This window comes from Melanotaenia boesemani, chromosome 6, assembly GCF_017639745.1.
Source record: "Melanotaenia boesemani isolate fMelBoe1 chromosome 6, fMelBoe1.pri, whole genome shotgun sequence".
In the NCBI taxonomy this organism is placed as follows: Eukaryota; Metazoa; Chordata; class Actinopteri; order Atheriniformes; family Melanotaeniidae; genus Melanotaenia; species Melanotaenia boesemani.
This window is the reverse complement of record NC_055687.1, coordinates 32,291,380-32,311,721: the sequence shown is the minus strand read 5'-3', so window position 1 is coordinate 32,311,721 and position 20,342 is coordinate 32,291,380. Positions and strand designations below refer to the sequence as shown.

The 20,342-nt window shown below is 39.5% G+C and overlaps 2 protein-coding genes across 8 annotated transcripts in view; both read left to right on the top strand.

The window, feature by feature from the left end:
* The window catches only part of LOC121641931 (protein spire homolog 1-like), a 38,066-nt gene extending 27,688 nt beyond the window's left edge, over positions 1-10,378 (top strand). For 2 of the 5 annotated variants that reach the window (XM_041988327.1, XM_041988325.1), the window contains 9 exons: positions 2,380-2,543; positions 2,637-2,730; positions 2,963-3,105; positions 3,557-3,763; positions 6,611-6,748; positions 6,930-7,000; positions 7,120-7,147; positions 7,287-7,582; positions 8,392-10,378. In XM_041988327.1, coding sequence (XP_041844261.1) covers positions 2,380-2,543; positions 2,637-2,730; positions 2,963-3,105; positions 3,557-3,763; positions 6,611-6,748; positions 6,930-7,000; positions 7,120-7,147; positions 7,287-7,582; positions 8,392-8,641 — 1,391 coding nt within the window. In that variant the 3' untranslated portion in view covers positions 8,642-10,378. The remainder of the gene's footprint in view (positions 1-2,379; positions 2,544-2,636; positions 2,731-2,962; positions 3,106-3,556; positions 3,764-6,610; positions 6,749-6,929; positions 7,001-7,119; positions 7,148-7,286; positions 7,583-8,391) is intronic. The other 3 variants (XM_041988329.1, XM_041988328.1, XM_041988326.1) reach the window with 2 other exon arrangements.
* A 1,061-nt stretch (positions 10,379-11,439) lies between these two features.
* Positions 11,440-20,232, top strand: iqcg (IQ motif containing G). 3 transcript variants are annotated; one of them, XM_041986935.1, is made up of 10 exons: positions 11,440-11,523; positions 14,394-14,552; positions 14,710-14,744; positions 14,821-14,943; positions 15,030-15,114; positions 15,200-15,328; positions 15,452-15,526; positions 19,595-19,726; positions 19,809-19,898; positions 19,987-20,232. In XM_041986935.1, the coding sequence occupies exons 2-10, from the start codon at positions 14,424-14,426 to the stop codon at positions 20,098-20,100; spliced, it is 912 nt and encodes a 303-aa protein (XP_041842869.1). In that variant the 5' UTR covers positions 11,440-11,523; positions 14,394-14,423; the 3' UTR covers positions 20,101-20,232. The 3 variants fall into 3 exon arrangements, with proteins under 3 accessions (XP_041842869.1, XP_041842870.1, XP_041842871.1); XM_041986936.1 differs by having other exon boundaries at positions 11,446-11,523; positions 14,423-14,552; XM_041986937.1 differs by lacking the exon at positions 11,440-11,523 and having other exon boundaries at positions 14,404-14,552; positions 14,710-14,733.
* The last annotated feature ends 110 nt before the right edge of the window (positions 20,233-20,342 follow it).

Below are 20,342 nucleotides of genomic sequence, written 5' to 3'. Positions count from 1 at the left end.
ATCTTTAAAGTCTCAGTTAAAGTGTCGTTGTTGTTGAGGACATAATCTCTTAAGTGTACCTGCTGTAATGTGAGGCTGAAGTAGAAATGTGCTGCCAGCCGTGTACTCAAGGAGTGAAAAAGGAAACATCCAGCAGAGTAGGTTCCACCTCCGTTTCTCCAAGTCTCCTCCACTTTGCACAAAACATGTCTTTCATGTAACAGAATGACTTTGCAGAATTGAACCGTCACATAAACGGGTCAGTGATCAGCTGTAAACTGTGAAGCACAGTTTGTCACAATTAGTTCACATCTATCAGCAGTGGAAAGTGTTTTCTCTAAAACTTTATGATGCAGGTTTGGCTGAGATGAGGAAACACTGCTAAGGCAGGTCCGATCAGAATAATGCTGCACTCCACATTCCTCCTACTGAAGTCAGTGTCTCTGCTTTACTACCACATCCTCAATCATTTATGTTGTCTGATGATCTGTGCGTTTTGTGTGTACGATCCTGCCTCTGCGATCGATCACCTCACATGGTGAGCAGTTTCATTGCTTCATGTTTTATGAGGGGATGCTACAGACCCTCTGACATCTTAATCAACAATAAAGTTTTAATCAGTAGCTAGAAATTCATATTTCAAGAAGAAAAATGTGTCAAAAGATTAAAGATTGGTGACGTATCAGGTACTTTTGGTACCATTTCTTTATGTTTATAAAAGAAAATATCGAATGACGAAAGTGTGAACATTTAGAGAAATGAGGAAAAACAAACAAACAAAAAAGAAAACAAATCTATTACCCATCAAGAAATGTTTTGTTTTGTTTTTTATTTTTTTATGTGAACTAGTGATTCTTTATATAAATTGGCATCAGACCTCACATGCATCCTGTATTTAAAGCCCACCCTGGTCTGCAGAAACACACTGAAAAGATTCAGCCGGGTGTTAACTTGATAGCTCTTTATTTCATGGATAGTGTTTAGATTTGTTTATTATAGTTACACAAACTCTTATTGTCTGTACTTTGCTCTTTACTGGAGGTTTTAGGTTTCAGTTGCTGGCATCTGACTGAGATTGGCTCTTACATTTGTGTTGTAACAGCTCTGTCTGACCCAAAGAGCACAAACATCTCCTTTTACACAAGAGTAATAGAAAGACATCTTTATGCTTCGGTTGAAATATTTCCATAGATATCGGCCATTATAATTAAAGAAAAACACTTAAAGAGACACAAACAAAAAGAAAAACATGTTGTGTTTTTTTTTAGAATCAAAATGCAATGATCTCACTGTAGTCAGTTTTGACATTCAGCTCTCAGACCAGTTTAATGTGCAGCAACAAGTCCATTTATAGCTTTCACACCTTCATACTATTTATATTCTGCTGCTATTTAATAGAAAACACTTGCTCCTGCTGGAAAGTATGAAATGAATAAAGCAGGATTAAAGAGGAAGGATTCATTAAGACATATCAAGCAACTCAGTGAGACAATAATGTTTTTACTGCATGGGCAAACAGAAATTAGCTGCAGGCACTGAATGGTGATCTAATGAAGTAGGTGTCCTCTTTTAGGTTTTGGCAAAACTCGCAGTATGCCGCAGGATTTGTTCCGTACAGGGACAGGTAAAGTATGAGCAGTGCTGCGGTTTGGAAGGCCTTGTTCTGCCTTTAACTTAACGGCAATGTCTATCTCCCTCCCTGGCTTTCAACTAATAACTTCAATTAATACTTGAATGCTGAGAACTGGAAATAAAACAAAGACTAAGGATGAAATCCAAATGGGGGAGTTGAAAACCTGGTGATGTAGGTTCTAAGAAATGTTAGGTTTTTAAGAAGTCTTACTTCAGCTGCAGCTCTTTATCTTCCTCTTGCAAAACTTGCTTGTCTCATCTTCCACCTCCTTCCCCTCCTCTTCCCTCCCTCCCTCCTCCTCCTACCTTCTTCCAAACCATTTATTCCATTTTGGCTTTGCACTCTGACAAATTACAGCCAGTCAGACAGGATGGCAGATGTTCTCGTTTGGGATTTTTGTCACCACAGAGTGATCATTTTATCTAGTTTCAACAACTCAACTAGTCCCAAATACCAAGAGGGAGTTCAATATTTCATGCTTTGTGTAACACTGGCCTGCTCCTCTGCCTCCCAACCCAACCTCTTTAACCCTCAGATGGAGCTCAAACCTCAGTCCTCTAAAACAGATTTCATTGCATCCTTCCATCTAACCTCCATTTAAAACACACTGATTTGAAAACGTTCCTGTTTAGGGAATACAATAATTAGAGATTCAAAAGGAAGTAAGGAAGGATGCAAGGGAGCACAAGAGGAGGTGTTTTGAGATTCATCTCAGCTGCTGTTCCTCCATTTGTCTGAATGATCATCTCCTGTGTGGGTGTGTTCAGATGAGTTTAGTCCATACATGGGCAGGAGGACGTCCAGCACTTTGTCTCTGATCAACGGATCAGCGTCTCCCAGAGTAGAACCCACCGGTTCCCAGTCTGTACCTCAGAGAAAAAGACTTCTGAAGGCTCCCAGCCTTGCTGAGCTGGACAGCTCCGACTCAGATGTAAGTGTCTCTTTTTGTGTCTCTGTATTTGGGTTGAATTTTTTTCCCGGAGTGAAGGATTACTAAAAGTGTTTGTATCATTTATACATTCAGGATGAGCCTGTTGGGCGTAAATCAGCTAGCAGCTCTAGTGTGGCAACTTCTTTAATGGATGATACATCCCCTGAGTCGGCACTGGGGAAGAAAAGTGAGTCAGGAAATATATCTACACCCCAGACACATTTACACTGCCTCCTAATAAAACCTTAGATTGATAGTGCTCAATCTTTTTTAATCTTACAACCTTGCCAGCCATGATTTCCTCATTCATTGCTTTTCCCTTGAGCATTATTTGAGTTCTGAATACATTTACCATTGGGTTCTTTTTTTGCATAATTATTTTCCTTCTATATTTCTTATCTCCCCTCTACGAACATCAGCTCCACCCATGTTCCTGCCCATCTCCTCTACACCTCAGCCAGAGAGGCGTCAGGCCCCACCGAGGAGACACTCCATTGAGAAGGAAACACCTACCAATGTCCGACTGTTTCAGCCTCCCTCCAAACAGAACTCCAAGTCTCTGGTGAGTAGATCCTCGAGTACCCTCAGAAATAGAATATGAAATAAATATTAGATTGTTTTGGGCTTTTAGGTGGAAAATAACTGTATATTGTATAAAAACAGTAGGATTTTAAAGTCAAAATATAATTTTTATCTCTAAACTAAATCTCATGATGCATCAAAATAAACTGCATGCATCACTGTTTCTCCATTTTTTTCTGGTTTTAAAGGGCAGTTTAGCCAGTAAAGTGGTCCACTTTGGTTTTGGAACTTAATTATCTGGAAACAGGAGTAATGGATACTGTGAGTAAATATAGAGAGTAGGACTAAAACCGGAACAAGGCAGGCTGAAACTAAACACACCTGTGTTTTCTCTTGTTATTGTCTTCATATGAAATGCCTCCTCCCCTTTATTTCATTCCCCTCCCTCTTCTATCCCCTCATCTGTTAAGTATGCTCACTCTTTCTATCAGACGGCACCCTCTCTCATTCAGGTTGGGATGATAGCCTCATTTCACTCCTGGATACCCTTCCTCCTCCTCCTCCTCCTCCGCCCCTCTCCCTCCGCCCTCCACACTTTGCGGAGCTCCCACCCTCTGGAAACGTGTGTGTTGGGGTTGGTGAAGGCAGTTTTTGCTCTGTGCAGGGGTGTTTACATCAGACGAAGAGTGTCTGCCAAGGTTTGCTGGTCTCCTCTCAGTCGGTCCTGGCATAATAACTGTAGCCGCCCATCGTCTCCTAATGTTTCCAGCTTCATTAGAGTTCATTCGCCTGCAGTATGAGGAGGCTTCTGCCATGGCACACTGGTGATAAAAACTCATTTAGTGACCAATATCACTAACCTCATTGCTTTTTATTACATTTTTACACTCTGGTCTCAGTAGTAGTAGCTTCCTTGCTGCTAAAATATGTTTAAATTTGCTATTATGTAGAACAAATTCTTAGGTTTTAGGCATTACATGCATTATGAATTGTAAGATTTTGTTGTCTGATTTGTCAATTGTAGTTTTTTGTTTATTTTTTTTAAGACAAAATATTGGAAAATGTGATGGGGAACACCAGATTTTTATGTTTCGGCTTATTGTTTCTGTAAATTGAAAGATGTATTTTAATCTGTAAGAGAAACATTACTGACCTGCTTTTTTTTTGTTTTGTTTTGTTTTTTTTAACAAAAACTAAAAAACTAAATTTTGGTAAATATACGCATATATATCTTATCTGCCGTACTGAATGCAGAGACAGAGGTGGAAATAGGAACCATCAGTTTGAAGTTTTGGTGTTGCCATATTTGGATGTGACGGCTGGACAGGCACCTGAGGAGACTATCCACGGTCATGTGGTAGCATCAGTCGCAAAGTATCCAGATTAATAGTTAGTTTTAGTTTAAATAGGATCATCATTTACAAAATGAACATCATGTTGCATTAAAGAAGTCTGGAGTAGTATAACACTAATGTAAAACTGGAGAGCTTAAAAGATAATTATGCTGCAGAGCCTTTCCATAACCCACAATAACAACAGCCAGCCTTGCACCTGAGCTGAGTGAACCCGAAAAATCACTAGAGCTCCAGCAGCAGCAAGCAGAACTGGGATCCAATTCAACCTGGCCAAATCAAGCCCTCACTGTTTCAGTGCATCATACTGCACCACTTGCTGGTCTTTTCTCTGCTGGGTTTTGCTGCACAGGTATACACGTAGTTAGCATTACCTAGCATTCCACAGAGATGCAGTTTTTAACTTCAGCTTCACCATTAACCTCATATTAACCCTTATTTACACTTTATTTAGTGATGTATCATAGAGATAGAAGTGAACGACAGATGCTTGTGTGAAGTATGTAAAATGGTTAATGTGTTTTTCATGTTGTAAATGAATGACATGCAAGACAACATGAAACCAGGAAGCTCGCTGAAAGAATGTAAAATCTTGGGAATTTTTTCCATGTTACATATTACTTATAGATAGATGATAATTTTAACCAGTTGTGGCAGATGACCGTCCTTCCTGGGTCTGGTTCTGTTGGAGGTTTTCGTTCCTGTTAAACAGTAGGTTTTTCCTCTTCACGTCATGCATGCCCAGGACAGGGGATTGAATAAAGACAGGAATTTAATGCAGTCCATTGGTTTCCTTTGCAAGGCTAAAACTTTTATGAATTGGACTTTGTTGACTCGGATTGAATTGTGTCTGTTAAGTATTTTGAAATTAGTTTATTTAAAATTGGTATTATACAAATAAAGCTTATTTGAAGAGAATTAAATAGATGCAGAATTCTATACATAATTATTTCAGATAAATTATTGATTACAAAAATTTAAAAGAAAAAAAAATGGATACAACAATGTAATATGGTTCAGTTCATGTTCATAGAGTAAGTGCAAACAATCTGGCTTAAAAGATATATAGAGGTTAGACGGAAGAACTATAGATCTTTTCTAGTACTTTACCTGACTGAACATGTTTCTAAGTCTTATTGTGGGCCAGGTTTTAATTATCATGGAACTGAAAATTTAATTGAATTCAAATTTATCTTAAATTTTGTGTAAACTTAAAATTTTGGACAGTCACATTGGTAAAATACTATCCTAGCATCTCTGCTTTGATAATAACTTTTCCTGAACTGCTGTTCAGGTTTAGCTTAAACTGTGTTAACTTGTTTTGAGTATATGAATGTCTCAAATAAGCCAGGAATAGGCCTGTCTTCATTTAAATGAATCAGGTCTTATGCAAACACCCAAATAACAAAAAACAAACATTTTTATGGAACTTTGCCATCATACTTTTACACAGTTTTTGTCTATTCAAACTTTATGAGTAAAATTGAGTGTGAAAGACCCCGTACTGAGCTGTATCATTGTCAGGAAAATCCATACAAAGCACATTTTCAGTGTTTATTTCTCAGCTATTTTCCGATTCTCATTCCACATGCAAAAGAGATAAATCCCATCCTAAACTCAGTTTCCAATTAAACATTTATCTTATTTACTGTATGTTTTTATCTCTAATAGCTTCTAGGCTACAGCCTTTTGGATTCTTGACATCAAAATTGAACATTTTCTTTGAAAAACTCTGGCGCCTAAAGCGTTAATTAGTCTGCTGCCCTGTACTGCTGCAGGAATCAGGTTCACTCCATGTGTCACTACATAACAAAGGTATTTTTATAACCCAGAGGTAACCAGGACCTACTCACGCTGAGCTGAAAGGTGCAGAAAGATGGCGGTTTGTGTCCTGAATTAAAAACACTAAGTCCTGTGTGTTGAATCGGCTGTTTTCCAGGGTCATGCACTGCTCTGTGCGTATATGAGTGGCCTTGTTGTACTATACGCTGTGGGGTCCAACTGTCAAAATGTTGCTCTTCATAAAGTGTAAATGGCCTTTTGAGGGCCAGGACCAGGTTTTTTAGGCCTAGGGTTAGACCCAGTGTTAATGGAAGGGTTAGGATTTGGCATTCGTGTTAGGATGAGCAGTAAGGGAGTATGTTGCATCTGCACATAAACAGAAGAACATGGATGTGTGTGTTGTTGTTGCAGGAGGAGTTCTGTTTCCCTGTGGAGTGTCTGTCTCTGACGGTAGAGGAGGTGATGCACATCAGACAGGTGCTGGTAAAAGCTGAGCTGGAGAAGTTCCAGCAGTACAAAGACATCTACAACGCAATGAAGAAGGGAAAGGTAACATGCTTTTAAATTTACTACATAACCATCACTGATACTCTTAATAAGCAGGGCTGTGTATTTCCAGCAAGAAAGCATTTACATTTAGTCTGAGGAAATGACTTTTTGTACATATATGTGTTTTTAAATTTTTGTTAGTTTATTTTATTTTAATTATGTCTTCGTCTTTTAATTGCAGCTTTGCTTCTGTTGTCGAACCAAGAGGTTTTCCTTTTTCACCTGGTCCTACATCTGCCAGTTCTGCAAAAAGTACAAATGCCTCAGATATTTATCCTCATGTTTTGCAACATCTATTTTCTTATTATATTGGGAATTATGATTGCTTTCATTAATCTCCTCTGTTTTATCTTCCAACCTGCCTGTTGCAGGCCTGTGTGCTCACAGTGCTGTAAAAAGGTACGTCAGACAGAAATAAAACAGCCTGCGCAGAATGAAATAATAACAAAGTCCAAATAACAAAAGTTGAATTTCAATATTTTGCTTAAATATTCTTTTTAATAACTGTCACTAATTTTATGTCTTTCATCTCTAATAGATGCGGCTGCCATCCAAGCCTTATTCAAGTCTGCCCATCTACTCCATTGGCTCGACCAACACTCTCCCCAGAGAGAGAGTAAGTGCCATGGCTGCTGTAGGACAAGGACTCTCTGTGGCTGGAGGCCCGGAGCCATTAAAGGCAGCAGGAGGGGCCACTGCATCCCACACTTTGAAAGGAGCTGCAAAAGCAGCATCTAAAGGAGCTGGAAAAGCTTCAGGAGCAGCAGCTGCTGCTAAAGCTGACAAATCCTCGGGGAGCCCACAGCGCCACGGCATTCAGAAGACCATGTCCAAGTAAGAGATCCGAGCAGCATTAGTCACTTTGTCAGCAAACATTTGTTCTCGTTTCAGCTAAATTAGAGGCACAGACAGAAGTTGAAATGCAGTTTTAAAACAGCAAAACAGATGTACTAAAATGTAATCCTAAAGCACAGATGCCACTTTTAGTACCTGCCCTCTCCAACCAGCTGATTCTTCCACTTTGATTCTCCAGACAGTCAATCGCTGACATCTAGTGGAGAATTTTATGTTTACCACGACAGTGACGAGCTAATTGTTGTTCATGGCGCTTACAAGTTCTTAGAAGACCTGCTAATCTTCTTATCATGCTAACTAAAAAATTACCAATAATTATACTTTAATTTTGGATTGGTTGTTTTATTTTCAAGCTGCATCTCTTTTTGTGCAAAAGCTAAACAAATAGACGAAAGTGGGCAAACAGTTATTGGTGGATATAAGTTGAATTTTGAGATCTCCGCAGGAGAAGCAGATTTTTGGACAACAAAGGGACTGGGAACAATACGAGATCTTTACAAGTAACAAATGTACTGAAAACATTTAAAGAAATAATTGATATATTCAACATACCCCATAACCACATCTTTGTATAGCAACTAAATCAAAGTGTGTTTTGAGTGTTCCTTGTTATGCTGTGAAAGCAGTAATAATAGTGTAGTTAAAGTTGAATTTGAGTTTACACTTGAGATAATCACCCTTCAAATTACTTGTTAAAGACCACCTAAACCCTGGATGATGAACACAGCCTCTGTTTAGTTTCAGAAACTAGTCTGACAACATGCCATCCTGTTATCTCTTGCACGCAGGCTTTCAAAGCACGGCTCCTTAAAATCTCACGAAGAACTGGAGCTTCCCCCGGAGCTGACGGAGGACTGGGCCACCATGGAGGTGTGTGTGGACTGCAAGAAGTTCATCTCTGACATAATCGCATCCAGCAAGCACAGCCTGTCACTGGCCACCAAAAGGGCTCGCTTAAAACGCAAGACGCAGTCCTTCTACTCCCCGAAGGGACGGGAAGACTACAGACCCTCTGAACGAACAATCAATGAAATCTAAAACTGCTCATGTGTATGTCAGAGAGCAGTCAGAATGACGGTCTGTGTGTCTTTATTTCTTTTCTTTTGTTTTGTTTTTGGCCTGTATCACTGATATCAAAGTATATCCTGTAACTACTGGCCACAGACTTTGACTTGACAGAGAAGACTAAAGTTTTTTGTGATGGCACAATGTGGTCCAGCTCAACTCACATTCAACTCAAAGCACAATTCAGAGAGAGAATGTGTGTAAACTGAGAGTGATGCTTAGGAAACTGAAAAAAACATTAAGCTGTACATTTTATATGGGTTATAATTTAGTTTTTTACCTCTGTATGTGTGTGTGTGTGTGTGTGTGTGTGTGTTAAATGATTGCTCAATGAAAAACATCACCCTCTGTTTTGGATTTTTTGCTGATGATGCTCAGGGAGACCCTCCCTCCTCAATGCTACTGTCAGCACAGCTGAAAGCATGATTCTGCTCTGATAGAGGACACGAAGGAAAACGTTTCCTACGTTTCTTTTCCTCATAAAACTGCAACTCAAAGACATCATTTAAAAAGAAAAAGCATTCAGTTTTTAATGCGGATTTGTGCCAAATAATACTTTCTTTCTCATCTATAAGTCACTGAAGGAGAGGTTACTTCTCTGGTGGATCTGCTGAGGCGGTCAGTCTGTGCAGGTTATAGTCCAACTTCAACATGAAATGTCCGAGATCAGTGTGGGTAGGGTTTGGTCAAATTCGATTTTCAGCAGTCTGGTGCTCTGGAGAATCAAAGGCAGCATATCAAAATGGACAAATTAAAGTCAACAGGGACTGAACTATTGAAATTTTATCTTTAAACTGACTGTCCTTGATATTTTTTCTTTTAAATGCTATTATTTCATGACTGAAATAGCCCAGATTTTTAGACAACTGTTTCCAGAGGCTGTGAAGTGCTCTTGAGTCAGTACTGTGGTTGTACAAGCAAATATGTCCAAACATCGTAAGATTCATGTGTGGGGTTATTCAGACTTGCCTTTCTTTAATAAACAGGAAATGTTTGCATACTTTTGTGTTTTAAAATGTACATTAATCGATAAATATAAAGTACTTGTTAATTCCGTTTCTTTTCATTACAATTCTTGACTTGTGTTTGAATGTTTGCATTGTGTAAAAATTAGTCATAATAAAATGCCTCATGTACAGATGATGTAATCCAGTTCACTCTATAGGCTGCAAAAAATAACTCAGTCCTGTTGTTCAGTACACACAGTAAGTCTTATTAAAATGCCTTTATGATTTCTGTTTATCATTCAAAGCTGGCAGGAAGTAAAATCTTCCTCCTGGCCTGGATGTGTTTGTTTTTATTCTTCATCACATGTATCATCTTCCTTCTGAGATATTTCTGCCTTAAAAGTTGCCTTTTATGATCACTCATACATACGTTAGCCAGCCATCCACTGTTACTGTACATACTTTGTTTTTGTTGGTTTGTTTATAGACCAGGTGTGTGTTGCCTCGATGGAGACAGTGCTAATGGTGACACTACTGTAGACGTGCATCTCTGAGAGGGGAATACTCCCGTTGCATTGTGTTAAGGTGAAATATGGAGGAGGGTGAATTGGAAGTCTGCAGAGGAAACTTTGCAGTGTGACAGACAGCATCATGCATGTACTACTATGTAGCTTGTACCCTCAGTCTGTATACCTTTAATCTGTAACTCCCTGCAGAGAGTGCAACAAATGATGAATACAACAATAAAATTAAATGCAATACATGATTATTACCTATCACTTGTATGTGTGTGACTAATCCATTAGTCTGACTTTTTCTTTAAATGTACATAATATTTATAATGGCTCATATACTGTTTATTAAATAAATGATCATTCATTCGACTTTAAAATACTCATCCTCCTAAATTCCAGATATGGATCAGTCATGGCATGATGTCCCGATCAGTCTCAGGAGATGGTTGGGGCACTGACGCTGTAGTCTTCTGTGTTCTTACGTGCCTCCGGTGTTGCTCTCCTGATGCATGATGTCTGACGTCAGACAGACCACCGCGCGCCACTGAAAACACGCGCCGACACATTTTACAATGCGTCTTGTAAACATCTCCATGAAGCTGTCCAGCTAAGGATGAAAGCATTTCACTTCTGATGACGTGGTGGAGTGTCGGGTGAAGAGGACATTTAAGCAGCGCCGGTATGTGGCGTCTGTCTCTAGGCATCCGTGACCGCAACACACTGGCAAAAACAGCGAGCAGCACTCAGAATACGGGACAAGAGAAGTCCTGCATGGGACAATCCAATTTAGATAAAAATACGGGACGTCCCGGCTAATACAGGACAGTTGGCAACCCTAACATAGGATGACAAAGTTATTGTGGTTGACAAGAATGGCCTCCTGTCATTATGGCACCTAAGATGAAAAAGCTTCTGATTGAACAATCTTAGTGGATATGTTGTCTAGCTTGTACACAATTATTTTAGTTAAGTTACCTCAATTTATGTCACGTAATATGCTGTGCAAGATAATGTTAGGCTTTAAAATAAAAATTGTTAAAAATCAATTGATTATTTAATCATTGGTTAATTTTATTACAATGGGGCAGTTACCTTCTAAAGCAGGCTCTTGTCTGTAATTATATATATGTGTGTGTGTGTGTGTGTGTGCAGTCTTATTTGTTCGGCAGTTAATAAATCAAATGTTGGATTATAATCAATAAAGCAAAAATCAAAATTTAATTAAAAGAAGAAGAAGAAGAAGGAGGAGGGAGGGGGGGGGGGCGTTCCGTTTCCATAGTGATATGTAAACTTTCACTTCCGGTTTGTTCTTACGACCTAGTAGTGGTCTTTTTTTCGACGGATTGTTCGTTTTTATTCAGCCTCAGAGCTACTTGGTACGAAGAGGACTGAAGTAAGGGAGATTTTGTCATCTTTAGAGACGAAAAAGTGCTGTCTTTCCCCATAATATGAAACAGTTAGCTAGTACCGTAACTGGGAGAATATTTGTTGGTAACTTGTACATCTACCAAAATTATTATTTTTCTTCATTAATTAGACATTAAGATTATATATGTATATATATGTATATATATATATGTGTGTGTGTGTGTGTGTGTACAATAATATATAAACAATGGTCAAAGAAATAACTTGAATCTGACAAAAGTAATAATAAATAAAAATTCTATGAAATTTAACCAGTGAAAGTCAGACATTGCTTTTCAACCCTGCTGCAACAGAATTATTTAAAAAATAAACTCATGAAACAGGCCTGGACAAAAATGATGGTACCCTTAACTTAATATTTTGTTGCACAACCTTTTGAGGCAATCACTGCAATCAAACGATTCCTGTAACTGTCAATGAGACTTCTGCACCTCTCAGCAGGTATTTTGGCCCACTCCTCATAAGCAAACTGCTCCAGTTGTCTCAGGTTTGAAGGGTGCCTTTTCCAGACGGCATGTTTCCGCTCCTTCCAAAGATGCTCAGTAGGATTTAGGTCAGGGCTCATAGAAGGCCACTTTAAAATAGTCCAATGTTTTCCTCTTAGCCATTCTTGGGTGTTTTTAGCTGTGTTTTGGGTCATTGTCCTGTTGCAAGACCCATGACCTGCGACTGAGGCCAAGCTTTCTGACACTGGCCAGCACATTTCTCTCTAGAATCCCTTGATAGTCTTGAGGTTTCATTGTACCTGCACACATTCAAGACACCATGTGCCAGATGCAGCAAAGCAGCCCCAGAACATAACAGAGCCTCCTCCATGTTCCACAGTAGGGACGGTGTTCTTTTCTTCATATGCTTCATTTTCTGTCTGTAAACATAGAGCTGATGTGCCTTGGCAAAAAGTTTCATTTTTGTCTCATCTGTCCATAGGACGTTTTCCCAGAAGCTTTGTGGCTTGTCAACATGTAGTTTGGCAAATTTTTGGCAAAAGTTTTTTTGGGCTCTTTTGTTACCGTTCGTATTATCCATCTCTTTGATTTGTCATCAATTTTCCTCCTGAGGCCACGTACAGGGAGGTTGGCTACAGTCCCATGGATTTTAAATTTCTAAATACTGGACTAAACAACCCCCACCTCCTCTGCTCCCCTGCCAACATCCAAACTGAACACCTGCCTGGAGGAGATAGAGGCATGGATGAAGCTAAATTTCCTCCAGCTGAACAGTTCAAAAACAGAAGCCATTCTTTTTGGCAGTGCACATCGGCTCCGCTCCTCCATCACCAGAATCACCTTCTCTGGCCAAAACATCCCCCTTTCCACATCTGCCTGTAACTTGGGTGTTAAAATGGACCCTCACCTTACTTTTGACACCCACATCAAACATCTCTGTAAGACCACATTCTTTCATCTCAAGAACATCGCCAACCTCTGTCCAACACTCACCCTGGCAGATGCAGGAAAGCTCATCCATGCCTTTGTCTGCTCCAGACTAGATTACTGTAATGCACTCCTCATCAGGATCCCTGGCAAGAGCATTCAGAGACTACAATACATCCAGAACAGTGCTGCCAGGATCCTAATGAGGGTGTGCAAGCAAGATCATATCACCCCCATCCTGAAAACTCTTTACTGGCTCCCTGTACTACTCAGAATAGAAGACAAGGTCTCCCTCCTCACCTACCAGTGCATTTATGGACATGCCCCTCTTTACCTACAGGAACTCCTCACCCCTCACACCTTATCACAAACCCCCCGTTCTACAACCACAAACACCCTCCAAGTTCCCAAAACCAAGCTTTGTAGCATGGGTCATCGGGCCTTATCAGCTGCTGCCCCAAGACTGTGGAACACCCTACCAGACCACCTGAGAAGTCCACAGTCTTTAGAAGTTTTAAACAAAACTTGAAAATCTTCCTTTTTTAAAAAAGCCTTCTGCTGAATAGTATTTTATTGATTTTTTTATTGTTTTTTTATTATTATTATTCCTGTTTTCTGTAAGCACTTTGAGATTCCCTATAATATAAAGTGCTATACAAATAAATTTATTATTATTATAAATATTATGTGCAGCTGTAGTCACAGGAACATCAAGCTGCTTGGAGATGGTCTTATAGCCTTTACCTTTAACATGCTTGTCTATAATTTTCTTTCTAATCTCCTGAGACAACTCTTTTCTTTGCTTCCGCTGGTCCATGTTGAGGGTGGTACACACCATGTCATCAAACAGCACAGTGACTACCTGTAGCCTTTATATAGGCCCACTGACTGATTACAAGATTGTAGACACCTGTGATGCTAATTAGTGGACACACCTTGGATTAACATGTCCCTTTGGTGACATTATTTTAAGTCTTTTCTAGGGGTACCATCATTGTTGTCCAGTCCTGTTTCATGAGTTTATTTTTTAAATAATTTTGTTGCAGCAGGGTTGAAAAACAATGTCTGACTTTCACTGGTTAAATTTCATAGAATTTTTATTTATTATTACTTTTGTCAGATTCAAGTTATTTCTGTGACCATTGTGAGTTTTTCTTTCATTAACCTAAGGGTACCAACAATTTTGTCCACGTGTATATATATATATATATATATATATATATATATATATGTGTGTGTGTGTGTGTGTGTGTGTGTCTATTATCCAGAATCAAACAAAGATTTATCTTCTTAGAAGTAGCTAGTACACCTACAGTACCAGACAGATAGCAAAGAGACTGTTGCTTATAGAGGCTGCTTTTTCACTCAGTTTAGTATCTATTTGTTAAAATTTGTATAATTTTGTAGCTGTAGCACTTGTACATGTTTTACAATAAGCTTTTTTTCATGTAAATTTCTCCAGAATCATCACCTGTACTGTGTGGTCCACAGGATGTCTTTATCCAAGATTCAGAGTCTTAGAATAGCAACTGTACTGGAGGACTGTTCACATCATCTGGACATACTGGGACATGTCCTGTCAGGGCAGATTAGCCAGGAAGAAAGCTCAGTACCTGCACAGGTGACATTGTATCTTTCACCTGATCTTCTGTGAATCAGTTGCTTGTCACTCTGATCTGACAATGATGTGAATTTATTTAAAAAGTGTTACGTTTTTTTTACTTTGTAAACATAATAAATGTACTGATGAGCACTGACTCCTGTGTTTTAATGTGTAGGATAAATCCAAGCTTTTTAAGCTGGTAAGAGACTGGTGAGTAACTCTAGAACAGCGATTATGTTACATTCACTTTTCTTTTCTTTTAAAAATGACATTTGTGTTTCTGCAGTCAATTAATCTCACAACAGATGTCCAGCCTATGTGTTGAGCTGCAGGAGAAGCAGAGTTTCAGCTCTTTCCTTCAAGTTGTGAAGGAAAAGGAGCAGAAAAAAAGCAATAAGGAGAAAAGAAGGTTCATTGCTGCACCCCTCAATATTAGTAATAAGCCCATTCTTAATCATAAGAGTGTGTAATCAGAAAATCTGTATCTTTATCCAGAGAGATAGACATGAAGCTGAAACTGAGAAAATCAAATCTGCAGAGACAACAACAGGAGCTGCTTGACAAGAGTAAAGAATTAGAGGTGAGATATCAGGTGTCTGTCTCTGTAAGAATTGCTAGTAAGAGGAACAATATGAAAACCTTTCCTATGCTGTCTCCATCCTTAGAGGTTGTCCAGCTACTGTGCTCATCTGAGGGACGAGATTGCCTTTGAGAAGATGCAGCAAATAAGTGTGCAGAAGCCAATGCAGAAAAAGAGCTGTAAGGCTGAGAATCTGCTGGAGGATGAACTGGAGGTACATCAGTCTACTATCTCATCCACTTAAGTCTGGGTCAAAGTAGTTACACCCTTCCAACAAGATATGTCAGTATTGTTCTACAGGTTAAAAGCTGTCTCAATCATGTTCTTTCTCTCTCAGCTACTGCAGAAAAAGATGAAAGAAGAGAGGAGAGTTCATGAAGAGTCAGAAAAGTTCCTGCAAAATACGCAGAAGGTTAGTAAAGCAGCAATACTAGATAATATATTGTTATAGAATTGCTTCTTATAAATGCTGGCATTAGTTTAACTGCATGTTAAAGCAGAAGATTAATTTAATGCCATTGGAATACAATGAATTCAAAGCAGTTTAATTGAAATCCAGTTCCTGAAACAAGTCTGCAAGTCAGAACTTACAATTAGGAATGATTAGAAAACACTTGCAATACATTGCGAGCTGTTTAGTGACATAATCAAGCCCAAATAAATAAATAAATAAATTTAAAAAATAGCAAAAGTCTAACTAGATTTTAGATCTTCTGAGCCAGAGTGCAGAGGAGCCAAATCCACCATATTGGATGACCTGACAGTGGCCACTGAGTCTGCACCTGGAGCAAGATGGATCTTGAACAGGCCAGAGAAGCTAATGGGATGGGCCAGGATGTCATTCAAATCAGCAAAGTCAATATCTTTGGTCCTGAATAAAGGCAGAATGGTCATTAAGTTCCAGCTTTCAATCTCAGGAACACCAATTTGCATCATTTCAGGGTTGACCAAAGAATATCAACAAGACAGGCCTACCAGGCGAATTCCAGACATGGATTGACCAGCATGGGATTTTGTCTTGGATACTGTGGCCACTGGTCCTCTATGAGTTTCCTACGTCCACCACCACAAACTTGGAGAGGAGAGTCAACCGCTACCTGAGGAGATGGTTGATCCTACCAAAGAGCTTAAGTAATATCAACCTCTATGGAAACCACTGGAAACAGTCTCTCCCCCTTAAATCCAGTGAGGAGTCGAAGATCTTACAAGTGAAAGCATGAGGGCAACAGTGAGTCTGTGGCCAGATGAAGAGCCGGGCTAGGAGCCATTACAGCCTCCTGCAACAACAAAGCATGGGGGGAAGGAATGGAAGCAACTGGTCAAGGATGAAGTGAGAGTGGTTGTGGAGGAGGAGAGGTTCAGCAGAGTGGTGAGGGTAAGACAGCAAGATACCAGGACTAGATGGGACAAGTTGTGGAGAGGAATCTCACCTTGACTGACCTTTGGCAGGCAGAGCCACACCACTTCAAGTTCAATGTCCAGGCAATTTATGGCGTTCTCCCCAGACTATCTAACCTGCACTGTAGAGGTCTGGTAGATTCGCCAGGGTACATGCTGAGCCCTAATGAAAGAATGAATGAAAAAAATACTTTATTAATCCCAAAGGGAAATTCAATATTGTAGTAGTAGTAATTTTTTAGTAAAACAATCACATTAATTAATTAAGGGCTTTGTTCTTCAGCCTGATAGCTGCTGGAAGGAAAGATCTTCTGTATCTCTCTGTCTTGCATCGGACTTGAACAAGCCTCCCACTGAACACACTCTGTTGTTTCGTCACGGCGTTGTGTAGGGGGTGTGAAGGATCTTCCATTATCTTCGTCAGCTTGTACAGAATTCTTTTTTTGATGATCAACTCCAGCGGCTCCAGAGTTACTCCAAGCACAGAACCGGCTTTCTTGATCAGTTTGTTAATTCTTTTCAAGTCTCTGGTTCTGATGCCGCTGCCCCAGCAGATTGCTGCAAAGCTGATTGCACTTTCAACAACAGACCTGTAGGACATTTGCAACATTTTGGTGCAGACGTTAAAAGATCTCAGCTTCCTTAAGAAGTAGAGTCTGCTCTGACCTTTCTTGTAAATGTACTCAGTGTTGCTTTTCCACTCAAGTCTGTTGTCCAGCTGAACTCCAAGGTACTTGTATTCCTCCACCACCTCCACCTCCTCTCCCATGATGGAAACACTTCTATGTGTGTTCTTGTTCCTCCTGAAGTCAACAATCATCTCCTTTGTTTTCTTGGTATTCAAGATGAGATGATTGTCACCGCACCATTTCACAAACTGACCGACCAGTTCTCTGTACTCTGCTTCTTGTCCATCACTGATACACCCAACAACTGCTGAGTCATCAGAGTATTTCTGCAGATGACAGAACTCAGAGTTGTACTGGTACCTTGGTAGAGTTTGCTTAGAGAAGGCGTCTGATTTTTGAGAGAAAGATCTCAGTATACATCATTGATGATGTGCCCTGGCTTTGTATCAGAAGATGTATCATCACAAAAAAAGAAGACAGAAGGAGCAGCTGCAACTTGTCAAGAAATGGAGTCAGAGATGGAGCTTATCTGCAAATACAGAGATGCATATTAAATTAGGAAAAGATGTAGCGTTTGTTTTAAGCCTTAATTAGGCATGACAGGATTATTTTTATGGAAAACGTTAACATTTAATGATTTTGATTACCAGACATGAGTTCTTGAGAGTAAAGAACAAAGATAGTTAATTAAACTGCAAATTAAAGGTGAAGAAGAGATCTTAGAAACATGTTTTACACTCACTGGTAACCTTATTAGGTACAACTGTTCAAGTTCTTGTTGACACAAATATCTAATCTGCCATCAAGTGGCAGCAACTCAACACATTTAGTCATGCAGACAGGATGAACATGACTTGCTTAAGTTCAAACTGAGCATCAGAATGAGAAAGAAAGAGGATTTAAGTGACTGAATGTGGCATGGTTACTGGTCTAAGTATTTCAGAAACTGCTGATCTACTGGAATTTTCACACACAACCATCTCTGCGGTTTACAGACAATGGTCTGAAAAAGAGAGAATATCCAATGAGCCCATTGTTTTGAGAATGGGCAAACTAGTTGGGACAGCAGTAACTGGGGCTACAAGTCACACAGACTCACCAAACCTGGAAGATGGAAACCGTTGCCTGGTCTGATGAGTCTCCATTTTAGCTCCACATTCAGATGGTAGACTCAGACTTTGGTGGAAACATCATGAAAATATGGATCCATCCTGCCTTGTATCAACGCTTCAGACTGCTGATGGTGTCGTGATGATGAGGATATTTTCTTGGCACACTTGGTATAAATGTGGCACAGTTTAACCACCACAGTCTTCCTGAGTATTGTTGCTGACCATGTCCATCCCTTTATGACCACAGTGGAGCATCTTCTGATGCTACTTCCAGCAGGATATTGCACCATGTCACAAAGCTCAGATCATCTCCACCTGCTTTCTAGAACATGACAATGAATTCACTGGACTCCAACGGCCTCCACAGTCACCAGATCTCAATCCAATAGAACAGATCTTCAGCAACTGTGTGATGCTGTCATGTCAATATGGTGCAAAATCTCTAAAGAATGTTTCTAACACCTTGTTCAATCTATGACACCAAGAATTAAAGCTTTTCTGAAAGTAAAAGAAAATCTAAACCAGTACTCGCAATGTGTGCCTTAAAAAGTGCCCGGTGAGTGTATAGATGAGAATAGGATAATGATGTTTAGTTATTTGTTTACACATGATTATAATGTTTTAAATATAAAAGGTTGTTACTCTAGTTTTCATTTAACATACTCTCGTACAGTCATATGCCATAAAATTGGCAGCAGTTTGCATTAATTACTGCTGGAGATCACACAATCAAAAGCTTTTTTCTGAAAGATTTTTTTTACCATTCTAATGCCCCACTGGAGTGATTTATTTTTTTTTTTTTACAATATGAAGAGGGAAATTGAGGGTAGCTGAACTTATGAACCTCCACAGGTCCATTATCTGAGAGGAAACAGAGATATGAGACCCAAACCTAAGGCTATGTGCCACAGGAAAAACTGTAAATGTACTGTACTGCAACAAGACCAATTCCAGCTGCAAGTTCAGAGTAAGATAATCCATCTAACAGATTACTGATATCGCAATAGACTGCAGTTATTATTACAGAGGTAGAATCTAAAGCTGTTGCACTAAAAGAATAGACAGGTAACCAAAAACGCAAGATGACATAAATGCACTGAGCAGAGAAACGTGTTCTCTTTTAATAATTAAATTTGACTTGTTTTTGAGAATATTGAGTGTAATTACAACTGACAGACTTTACACAGTCTGCCTTTTGTTTCCCTGATCAAACTGTACGCTGTGCCTTGCAGCAGCAGTTGATGCATTTGTTTGTCTTTTTTAGGGTCACTGTTAGTTTGAATGTAATAATTATTCACATTGATCGTGCGCTGTAGTTGATGTAGATTTGTTGCTGTTCAGGAGCTTCAACAGGTTCTGCAGAATTGGCAGCAGTGCACGAAGCAGATGCTGCAGGAGAAGGAGGATCAGCTCAACAACACATCCTGCAAAAGAACACTTAACTTCGACAGAATAATGGAGATGAGGAGGAAGGTGAGCAGGTCCCAGTGCTTAACAGCTGTCGTTGCTGCACAACTCATTGTTGAATGAAATGCAGTTAGTTGTCAATTTTCAGTTGAGGGTGATGGAGCAGGTGGTAATGGAGGACAAGGAGGAGCAGGAGCAACTGCGCCAGCAGCAGGCAGAAGCCACAGCTGCTATCAAGGTAACAACATCCAGTCAATCTACACCTTTACAAGCCCCAGAGACACATTTCGTGTTCAGCATGCCTGATGGTGTCCTGGTCTTTGCAGCTGCAGGCCTGGTGGAGATGCTGCATGGTCCGCCGAGGCCTCGGCCCTTTTAAAAAAGTAGAGGAGAAGAAGAAAGGCAAGAAGATGAAAAAGAAAGGAAAGAACAAGAAATGACATTTCTCTAACACTCATCTGACATCACACTATTAGATTAACACCAGTCAATCATACAGAATGAGTTTTTACATTTCTTTATTAAAAAGTAAGAAAACAAATAGATTACATGGAGATCACCATATTGAAACATGTAGCACAATATAAATAATAATAATATTAAAATAAAATGTTTATTCAAAAACCTTTTAATTTTCATATGTTCAACATTGAAAAAGGGAAATGAGAGGTTTTCTAAATAG